Raw genomic sequence first — 11583 nt, forward strand, 5'->3', positions numbered from 1 at the left:
CTTTAGTATGAATATGATCTTGTTATTTGTTATCTAATGCACCTTTTAATCTATTAGCATACTCTTTTTTCTTTGTTGGTCTGTTTTTTGTTTGTATTATTCCTTTTGCAATTATTATCTTAATGGTATCAACGAGAATGTAGGTTTGGGACATCTCCATAGAAAGATATTAGTATTGTGGTATAGTTGTAGGAGTTGCAGTTTTTTGTTTTAGTAGTTGTTTTAAAAAAAAACTCTTGTATACTCTTTAGTTTTATCTCTAGCATTGTGGGATTTATATATCATTATTGATTAATATATCATTTTAGTATATCTTATGATATGACTGTAATATTCCGTTTATGTATGCTTTTGTGTTTATTAACTTTCTTTAATAGTTTTGACTATTAAATGTGATGTTACACACATTCTAATTTTTATTTCTTATTGTCATTTATTTTCTTATTTAATAATTATTTGATCCTGTTTAGAATTAGTTATTTTATTCAATAAATTATTTTTATATTTATATAGTACAAATATATACTTATTTATTTGGTAATAATTGTATCCTAATATTTTTAATTAATCTTGTATGATAAAACTTTAGTCAAGTTAATTAAGTCGAAACCTTATTTATCATTACAATATGATATATATAAAAAGGTAATATATGTATAGAAAGTCAGTTACTTTCAATTCATGTCCCCAAAAAAAGAAACTAGAAAAGGTGATATGATTTATACTATTGTGAAAGATTATACAAGTTAAGATCATATGTAGCATGACCTTGTAGCCAAAGCAACTAGAAAGTCTCTGTAGTCCCCAGATGGAAGGTCTTCACAAATAACATCAGCAAGTTCCTTATCATACTTTTCCTTGAAAACCCTTCTGATCTCATCTATGTCTACCTCAGCTCTGCTTACCAATGCTCTTGCAAAACTTTTTCTTTCCCCTTTGATGCTTCTGTACAGTTTCTGTCATTATTAACCAATTTCCAGCTTTTCAGATAATCACTTTCTTCTTAAACTAAATTTTGGAGAAAGATTAAATAAGTAGTATAGGAACTAAATGAGTAATTAAAGAAAAGGCATACCTTTGCAAAATAGTGTGCTGGATTACATATGCATTTTACAACCAGCATTAGAGCTTTACCAAATTGGCCACAATTCCCTCTATTGATAGACTGAAACACAGTGCATTGAAGACAGTAAATTTCAAAACCCTTCACAGCAATACATTGAATAGCATATTCTTTTTGTTGATACCTTTGTGTAGTCATGTCCATAAATGTGTTTATAGCTAAGAAATGTTTGCTTCAGTTGGGGAATGCTCCTCTTGCTTAAAATTTCTAATACAACAGCTTCATCTGCAGCTCCTAAGCTTCCTTCTCCAGTTTCATAGAGCCTCCTTGCATCACACTTGGATATGTGATGGTTCACATCCACTTGGTGAGCTTTGTGCGATGCAGCCAATGCCACCAGAATCTACAAAAACCAAACCTATTTCTTTAAATTTACAAAGAATTCATCAATCTAAGTATAATCCACATAAAGAATTAACATCATCTTTGATCTAAAACCTTAAAACAATAGATTTGTAGGTCTTGTTCCTTGTATTTAATTTTATTTTTAATTAATATGAAACTTAGACTTACACTTATATTCTTAAATTGAGTGATTATGATAATATCTCACCTTTTGAAACGGGTGTGGAGGATCCAGATTGATAATATCTTGGTCCAACTGTCTCCTGAACATTCTGTGGTAGGCCTGTGTGATGAGAAGAACATGACTTGATTTTCTGCAAACGAAAATCTCCACAAGAGCCTTGAAATCGGTATCATCTTGCTGAAGAGACTCTCTAACCACAACAGCATCTCTGTCATGTGGGTCAAGCATCCACAAGGACAAGGCAGAACAGTTCATGGAAGCACAAAACACATCTTCATACCTTTGAAGATAACTTACCAACTCCTCTCCATACATTGCCTTGAAGGTCTCTTTGAGCTTTTGTCTTTCAAGGAGGGTTCTACAACTCAGAGATGGGATCATCTGACTCAAATCCCCCATGGAATCATGGATTCTCTTGCAATCATGTTCAAAACTGTGGTTTTTCATTGTAAGAATGTTGGTATCTGTGTGAGGAAATGAAGTGTATTTAAACAAGAATTACTTGAAGGGTAAGGCAGGAATCATACTTTTAGTTTAGTTTTTGTGCATTGGATGGTAGAAAAATGGAATAGGGTGTAGTCATGAGACACTTATTGGTATAGAGTAGGGTTGAAAATAAAGTTGAAAAAGACAAAAGAAAATGAAGTTTCTATGCATTGAGTTGATGGTGATGTGTAACGCAGGTTGTACTTGTATGTGCGTGCCATGTGAAGTTTGTTTAGTAGCTGAACTTGTCATTGCTGTCCATGTAGACTCTCAGTCCCCCATAACACCTTTCCTAATATCATCTATTGTCATAATTACAAATTAAGAAGCTTTTTTAATAACTTTTTGTGAATAGATTATGTGTCATTATTTTATTAGTCTGTATGTTTGAAACAGATTAATAAGTTATCACAGTTGTAAAAAAAGTTATTAAAAAAAATTATCAAAAAAGTTATTAAAAAGACATTTTCCTTGTCATAATTCTCATTCATAATTTAAGGACTATGACATGTTAACTTTTTTTAATAACTTTTTAACAATAGATTACGTGTTTCTATTTTATTGGTCTGTATATTTGAAACAGATCAATCACAAGCTATCACATAAACAATGGTAAAAAATTGTAAAAAAAAAAAAATTGTTAAAAAAACATTTTCCATAATTTAATATCTCTTTTCCTTTCCATATTTTTCTTAATTATTTAATATTTTCTTTAGTTTTGTTTCTTAACGTGGTCTCACAATTTATTAGAAATACAATTTGTTAGAAATAGTCAATGTGATTTTCTCTGAGAATTAACATTGTTAGAAAATGATGACATGATAGAGTGATCTAATGTGTTTCTAAGAGAGAAAACGTATCTATATTATTTTCTCAAGTTATAGTCTTCTAGCGACCTTAATTATAAAAGACTACCTTCTTATAATAAATATTAAGTCCATACTTAATAAAAATAAAATTAAAGAAAATTATCTAACAATTGTCACAAACTTTAATATATTTTTGTTTTTAAAATTTTAAAATTGAATATATATGATTTTATTAATTCAACGAGGCTAATTGTTATTTTTACATATTAAATAGAGCTGAAATTTGAGTTGAAACATAAATATTAGCATGAAACATTACCGTTGGATACGTTAAAAAAATTTAAAATAATTATTATATTTATTTTTAAAATTTGAACATCAAACTAACTAAATTAAAGTTTGAAAAAAAAAGAATTTCAATTTTCTGTCTTAAAAGTTAAAATTATATTTAATAACAAAATTGTAAAACTTTAATATTCAACTAGAACTACCCACATTTGAAGACTTTAGTAATGCAACTTTTTCTTTGAATGTTTGTGGACACATAAAATCATTAAATACGTTTAAGTTTATTATATAATGAATATATTTTTCTAGTAAAAAAATTGTTTTTAACTTCTTATGATTTATTAGCAGACCCATAAAAGAAAATTTATAATTAAAAACCATATTCTCCTCTTGTTTAATTGAGAATTATAAATTTCTTCAATAGTCCATGAATGGTTATTTGACCTTTGAGGGTGATTTAAGAATGTATTTCTTCTTTGTCGTTGTGCATTGAAAACTAATAATTTTCTCCTTTAGTTATAAAGATATTGTTAGAGCTCCAACATGTGGACTTTAAAGATTCCTACAAGCTTTTCTAGATATAGACAATGTAGCTTTTTAGACTTTTCCAACATTGTTAATTGTGACCTCTTCTACAGGAAAACTACATAGTATCTTACCAATGTCACCAACAGTACAATGATATTTTCTTAGTGAATATTGTACTTCGTCTAATAGGATTTCAAATTTCTTAAACATTTTTTTCTATGTTTTCTTCTTCTACATTAAATAACTCATATTGTCAAGTAAGTAGATTAATTTTTTCTTTCATTTTTAACTAAGTTGAACTCTCGTACATTATTAAAATAATTGATATTTTTATTCACCTTCTATTCTAAACTGATCCTTTCATTTGAAATTAAAAAAAAATTAATGTATATAGAAGTATAAAATTATAATAAAAATTTAATTCAATTTACATTCGGGTAATTTTGTGAAATGTTATTAACAAAATAATTTAAATATCATTTTCAATTTTATAAATTAATTACTTCCTAGTTAATAATTTCCAGTTTTTATTCATACACGTTAATAATAAAAATAAACTAAGCATATATAATTAATTAAAATAAATAAATTGGAATATTTTCTTGCATTACATAAACTAATCACTTTATAACTATTTATTATTCAAAAAACATATCAGTAATTCATTATATAACATAATTACTTTTAATTTCTTTTTAAGTCACATCAATTATTTCTACTTCAAATCTTCTACTTAAATCTATTCATTTTCTCTATCTTCTTCTCTTTTTTATTTTTTCCTTTCCACCCACTCTGATGAGATGATACTTCTTTATCTTCTTAAGATCACAAATACATAAGTTTCTTTAAACTGAGTTTCCTATGGTGAATGTTAACTATTGAGAAAGAGAATTATTTCACGACCTTGAAACTTATCAAGTTTCAAATCTATTTTGAAGAAAATAGCTAAGAGAAAATTGTTTTTTTTTTTTGTTAAAGGTGTATCTATTAACACACCACCTATAATTTATTTTGGGAGAAAGGTTAATTACCAATTTTGAAAAGTGAAAATGAATAATCCAATCCAATGAAGACATTTGGGATGGTATTTCTAATGAGTTATATATTTTAATGCATAAATTTTATGATTCTCATTGGATTGATTTGACTATAATATTAAAAATCATATGGCACAATATGTTGTAAGTTCAAGAGCATTATCTACACTTAATTTTGATTATTTTTTCGTGTTTGTCAATATAGAAGTCTCAAGGAAACATCGAATGTCTTGAAAGTTACTCATGAAAAAAAAATGATATTAAAAGAATAAGAACATATATTTGGTGCAAGAATACGATATTTTTTCCATTTGCAATAAAGTGAGGCTATTTTAGATGTGCAGAAAATTGCTTATCCACATTATAAATCATCTCATTGAACTTGTAAAGATTTTAAGAAGGAATATACTATTCAAATAAAAGTAATTGCCCCAATGAGTCTTTCATCTTTGTGTTTGCATGATGAGATATCAAAAGCTAAAATTAAATACATTTTTTACCAAAAATTTAATTACCAAAGGAAGAAAGGAATAATACTAAAAAACGATTGTATAGCAAGAAGAATCACTTGGGGAAACCCTTAAGATGGAAGTGACTAAAAAAAAATTGTCCCATTTACTTAAAAAGTTCGAAAGATATTTTGAAAGCAAGAATAAAAATAAAAACTTCACACAATCAAAGTACTTTCATAAAAGAAAAAAAAAATGATTATAATCCTCGTAATTTCATTTGTTTTGGTTGTGGTGAATAAGGACGCACAAGGATTCATTGTCCAAATACAAAAAAAAAAAAATGAGAGATTTAAAAACAAGAAAAACATAATAAAAAAGCTTGTGTAGCATAGGATGACAATAATGCATCTTATCAAGTGGTTATTTCAAAGTTAATGAAGGAGTTAACTTGTGTCTCATGATTGATAGTGAAACTTCTAACTATATGAGTAATTTTGAATTTGAAATTGACTCTAGTTATACCAACTCTTATATGCATTTAATGAAATACATCACGAGTAAAATAAGTTGTCATATTCAAATAATATACTACTAGAAGGTGTAAACATGAAAGTGGATTACTTTAGAAATTGAAAAAATCAAAATCTAATTATGAAGTATTAAGAATTATTTACACAAGTTTTTCATGTATTCTGCTTCTACTTCTCAATGTGCATTTTCAAATGTGAAATCGTAAGGTTAAAAGAATATGAAACGTAAATGCTACTCCTAGAATATTATATGCCAAATAAAAAAAATTGAATTAAAAAATAAAGAGGAAAATTCAAATTCTAAATCAAAATGAAATCTTACGACATTTCTCCATGGCAAAAAATATGAGACTTTCTAGAGCACATACATTTCACAAAGTTTTGGAGTCCAAATAAAGTCAATTTTCAACTAATAATTACTATTTACAACCGAAAGTAAAAGAAAAAATAAACCCTAGATTTTACATAATTAAAAATATAAAAACAAAAAATAATTTTGTATGTTAAAGATGTTTTAGTCCATGTAAAATTGAAACTCATCTATTTTTCAAACTTTGATACATTTTAATTTCTAAACTATATAAATCAACAAAGATAGTTTTCTTAATCTAATAACGCTAATTTTATTGAACATATTAAATAATGTTTTAGACCCACATTTAAGTTAAAATACGTCAAAATAATATAAACAATCCAAACGTCATTCTAAAATGTATTTGATAAGTAAAACAAAATTAATGTAATTGAGATAGAATAACTATATACATTAATTTTTAAAATTTAGAAACAAAAATTATATTAAAGATAGATTAGGAAATGAAAAAGATATTTAATATTTTATTAATGAATAAAAATATTTTATCTATGTAGATACATGAGTTGATGATTTTGTATCCTTTCTCTTCCTTTTTTTAGTAATTAACCAAGACTCATCTACTACTTCCGTAGTTATGAGATACGTAAAATCTACAAGAAAAATTACTCAAATACGGGAAACAAATAGAGTTATAGTAACATTAAAAAAATGTGGACGTAGTAGACTCTTAAAATATAGAATTAACTATAAATAAAAATATCATTTTTATATAAATTTATATATGTGAACTATTAGAACTTAAAAAATATACATAAAAAAGTTGTTTGAATTCTTGTATAGATTTCAAATTCACATTGGTGTGTTGAGTTAATAAGAAGTAGGGGTGGGTATGGATTAAATCCAATTTAAATCTAAATTATATCTTTTAAGCAACTAATTTGAAATTTTGTAGATCCAAATCTAAATAATTGGATTAAAATTATATTTAAATCTGTATTTTCAAAGAAAATAATTTAGATGTTTATAAATCAGTCTAGTATCAATTATAGAAGGATAATGATACTTTGACAACATTTTAACATCATCTACGTGTCATTTTGTGATTGGTCTAAAATTACTTCATAATCAATAATAATAATCATAAACACCAATATGGACCAATTACAAAATGACACGGAGGTGTTAAAATTGTTGTAAAAAAAATGTTGTCAAAGTATCATTATCCATTACACAAAATTGATAGTTTTTTTAATATCAGTTCTAAGAATAACTTTTACAGTGAAAATTTATTGAAAAATCTTCCAAATTTCATAAATATGCAATTAATTAATAATTTTTTTTAAAAAGTAAGTTTTTCATATTTAGCACATGTTTTCTGTAGACTTCTATATAATGTTTGATACACGTCTTTCTTGATCCTGGGTGCACAAGAGCAAAATGATATATTATTTAAAAGATTAATATTAAAACATGAAGATAAATTATTATACATACACACACACACATATATATATATATATATATATATATATATATATATATATATATATATATTTATTGTGTATGTTCCTTCTAGGAAAAGAAATATTATACACTTATACACTTATTAAGATTAGGAAAAGGAAAACTCCAAAACTCCCGCATTAACTCAGAAATATAATATGATTATGCTAGCTTATATGCAAACTTACTAATATTTATAATTTCATCTTTAAAAGGATCACATTAAAATAACTTTTATATTCCTAATTAATATATATTTAAATAAATTATATTTTTTATCTGAGTGTATCTATTATTACATTGAATAAAATTTCACCACTAGTAAACATATTTATTATCGTTAATTTTCAATTATATTTTATGTACAATTAAATTTGAAAAGATATACCTAATTTTAAAATCAACATCAAGTCAAATCATATAAATCAAAACTATTTTCTTATAGAAATATGGATTTCGACTTATCCAATTATTTGAATTAGAATCTATAAAAACTCAATCTAGCTTTTTTTAGAAAATACAGATTTAAATTTAGTTTCAATCCAATTTATTTCTAAACCCATTTTGTGAATTTTTTGACTACAGAGTAGTAGCTGAAGGGCAAGAGGGCAACAATAGAAAACACTCCTGAGCACAAAACTTAGAAAAACCGAAAATCAAAAGAGAAAAATTTCATAATGGCTTGCACGAAATTTTTAGTTACAAGAGGGCATTCCGTATATTAGTTACAAGGACACCTTGAATGATTTTATAATATAGAAAAACTTGTAATTGACATGGCATTGATCTTGTTTTGGGCATACCACTTAGTTCATTTCCAAAATACAGAACACTCTTGAACCTCTTGACAAAGGGAAGGAGTCACAAAAAGAAAAAAAGGTTATACAGAGCTACACGCAAAAAAAATAAAAAATAAAGCAAGGATAAACAGTAATGTCTGTTCCAAAACGGCAATAACTTCATTTACCACCTTCACTTGCTTTCAAAAGATCTGCAAGTTAAGATGATAGTCAATTCAAAATCATCCACAACAACGAATCAGTACATTATACTACTTTATATGGTCAACACTAGGGTTAAAAAAGTTCAAAACCAAGTTATTGATTTCTGTTGAGGGTTTGGGCTTTCAGCAAAACTAAAACGGAGGAGAATAATGTCTGGAAAAAGACTCATTAATCAAATGTTGTGAACTACAAATAATGTCAACAGAGATGTACCAAAGTGTGACCTGCTTCCATCAGAGAAAAAAAAGTGAATTTGAAAAGTCAGACCGTTGGATTCTGGAATTATCTACCTTAAAGGAAGGAGAATCAATGCCTTGGGGGATGGAGTGATGAACTTGCCTAACTAACATCTTCCTGAATGATTGCAAGAGAAGTTGTAAAAAGAGAAATAAAACAAATAACCAGAAGAGAAGTTCGATTCTTTCCTTTTTCTTCTTCAACTAGTAGCTATATAGTATTGAGGGGAGGTTAGTGACTTAAGAAAAAAATAAGGAGGCTCGTTAGTGACATTTAAACAAATATCAAGGAGGTTAATATGATCAGTCCAAGAGATTATGAGCAGAAAACTACACGTCGTAAAGAGCATATATGCATTAGCAATTTTAGAAGTATCACAACATAAATTGCACCTTTGAAGGATAAGCACCAAAGGAGCAGAGGCAAATTTGCATGACATTGCATTAGACAGTCAACACAAAAACACAAAACGCTTCATTCCATCATCCCCATCCAAGCCTGGATGAGAATGAATGTTCCTGCCATGCCAAATTGCAAACCCAAACTGAACATACTGTCAACACTAGCACCACATATTCTTCATCAGAGTTAACAAAAGTTGCTAAATGTTTGCTAGAATTAAAAGAGGCTACGATCCCAGGTGCATGAAATGGCCTCCCATATAAACAGCAGGATCAAAGATTATGACAAAACCCTCCATGCACAATTAATCAGGACCACAAACTTACAAAATCAGACCAGTACTGCGTTTCGTGCAAGGTAGTTTGGTCTATTTGTTCAAATTTTTTATAAAGAAATATTCTTTAATAGCATAATCACTTATCAGCAAAATTTTACATATTGGGCTAAACTTGTTTTCAAAAAGCAAAAGCAATTTCCCGCTTTCTCTTCTTATGTAATAACATTTTTAAGCACAAACAAACAGACCCAGCAATAAAAACGGTAAATGTGTGTACTTTGGAGTTAGAGAGAACAGGCAATGGACTGTGCAGAAAGTTTTCACAACACTTAGCAAAAGAAGACTATGCCACATACACCAAAATTACAATAATCCACAAAAGGAATGATACATAGAGTACCAAAGGACCAATAAACGATACCTAACACAATGAATCCTAATTGTTGGATGATTGTAGGGCTTCAGATACCAACTTAATCTGCTCCCCAATCAGTAGAGAGCGATTCGCAAGTAGCTCCATCTCAGAATATTGCAACACTTTCCACCTTCTCTCCAATTCCTTCCTCTTGGATTCTCCAATCAAAGTAAGTCCTCTCTTCATCTCATCCTCATCCAGCTCTTTAAAACAAGAAATACTGCTGTAAAGCAAACTCACGTCACAACTTTCAGGCGCCGGCAACGCCAGCAGCGGCGCTGATGGCTGCGACGGAACTTTGTCCTCGGCTTTTGATTCCTTCTTTTGAGTCTTGGTAACGTATTTCGCAAGAGGCTTGGGCTTTTCCACCAGTCCGTTGGGCCATTCACCCCAAATCTTCTTGGATAATTCATACACGGCCCGGTCGTGAGGCCTCAACAACCGAGGCCAAATCCCTTTCTTCTTTTTCGCCTCACGAGTCTCGAACTTCTTCTTCATCCGTCGAATCTTCTCCTTCAGCTGATGGCTGGAAACCTCCACGTGGAGTGACTTCTTAATGAAGTTGTGGAAAGCGTCGACGTACCTATAAGCCTCTTGTCCGGTCTTTGAGATGAACTCAAGTATGCCCTTAAGAATGCCGACCTCGTCTTCTTCGCTCCAGATCCTCTGGAACAACACCCTCGTTTGCCCGCCGGACTTCTTCCCGTCCTCCTCTGTCTCGTCGTTAGCAACGGAGGGAGAAGGAGCCTCAGCTGGTTTCTTTTTCGCGCGTTTCGGCTCAGTTACGTGGGCTGGGCGCTTGGATCCCGGTTTCACCGGCGTGGAGGAACGCTGGGCTTGGACCTTGGGCTGGGGTAGGTCCGTGGGCTTCGGTTTGGGTTTGACTCGAGCTGGTTCCGAGTCAGTGTCGGGTTCGGATTCAGATGAGTAGGACTTGGGGTGAGGCTTGGAGGGATGGTTTGCAGAAGCAGGGAGAGTGGAAAGTTTCTTCTCGTCTTCTTCTGAAGAATCGTCTTCCTCTTCAGAGGAAGAAACCTGTGGTGCTGCTGCATGCTGTTGAGAAGAATGCGGTCGGTCATCATCTTCCTCAGATTCGGAGGAGGAAGCAGTTGAAGGATCTTCCACCGGTGCAGGGCGCTGCTTCGGCTTCTTTGTCATGGTCGAAAATTTGGGAATTTAGGGTTAGCGGGGAGTGACAGTGAGAGAGAACTCAACACAGAAAAGTGGACAGGTTATACACACGGGAACAAGAGAACCAACACAAAACATATAATAAAATTAATTCTTTTTATAAATAAGACTAAATATTATTATTTCTTTACCTAAAACTTTTTAGTTATTACTTCCTGGTTTCTCTTTGTTTTTGTTGTTTGATATCATTATTACATGTTCTATTTTCTGTTTTTTTTTTTCATTTTTGTTCTACTTATTTTGCTTTCATTATTTATTTTACCGCTTTTGTGATTTTTTGGAATTTTGTTTTATGCAAATGATTTTACATTGCTTACTTCTTTTAAATGTTTGTCTATTTCTATGGGAAAATGATACTTGAACAACCTCTTTTGACAACATTTAGACACAGGACAAGTGTTTAAATGCTATTGGTCCAGGTGGAAAATGGTTTTAGATTTTTTAATGACGTGGAAA

General features: G+C 29.8%; 2 protein-coding genes across 8 annotated transcripts; both read right to left on the reverse strand.

The window, feature by feature from the left end:
• Positions 1-696: 696 nt before the first annotated feature.
• LOC108345136 (uncharacterized) lies at positions 697-2154 on the reverse strand. The gene is made up of 4 exons (XM_017583710.2): positions 1677-2154; positions 1248-1466; positions 1076-1165; positions 697-956 (listed from the first exon to the last, which is right to left on the reverse strand). The coding sequence occupies exons 1-4, from the start codon at positions 2097-2099 to the stop codon at positions 753-755; spliced, it is 936 nt and encodes a 311-aa protein (XP_017439199.2). The 5' UTR covers positions 2100-2154; the 3' UTR covers positions 697-752.
• Positions 2155-8322: 6168 nt separating this feature from the next.
• On the reverse strand, positions 8323-11194 carry LOC108343692 (probable transcription factor At1g11510). 7 transcript variants are annotated; one of them, XR_008244793.1, is made up of 4 exons: positions 9943-11194; positions 9235-9360; positions 8896-8959; positions 8323-8592 (listed from the first exon to the last, which is right to left on the reverse strand). XR_008244793.1 is itself a non-coding variant. In XM_052867096.1 (2 exons), exon 1 carries the CDS (start codon positions 11092-11094, stop codon positions 9958-9960), a length of 1137 nt encoding a protein of 378 aa, XP_052723056.1. In that variant the 5' UTR covers positions 11095-11194; the 3' UTR covers positions 8323-8592; positions 9943-9957. The 7 variants fall into 7 exon arrangements, 3 of the variants coding, with proteins under 3 accessions (XP_052723056.1, XP_017437514.1, XP_052723055.1); XR_008244796.1 differs by lacking the exon at positions 9235-9360; XR_008244795.1 differs by lacking the exon at positions 8896-8959.
• Between the last annotated feature and the right edge of the window lie 389 nt (positions 11195-11583).

Source organism: Vigna angularis, chromosome 8 (genome assembly GCF_016808095.1).
Source record: "Vigna angularis cultivar LongXiaoDou No.4 chromosome 8, ASM1680809v1, whole genome shotgun sequence".
In the NCBI taxonomy this organism is placed as follows: domain Eukaryota; kingdom Viridiplantae; phylum Streptophyta; class Magnoliopsida; order Fabales; family Fabaceae; genus Vigna; species Vigna angularis.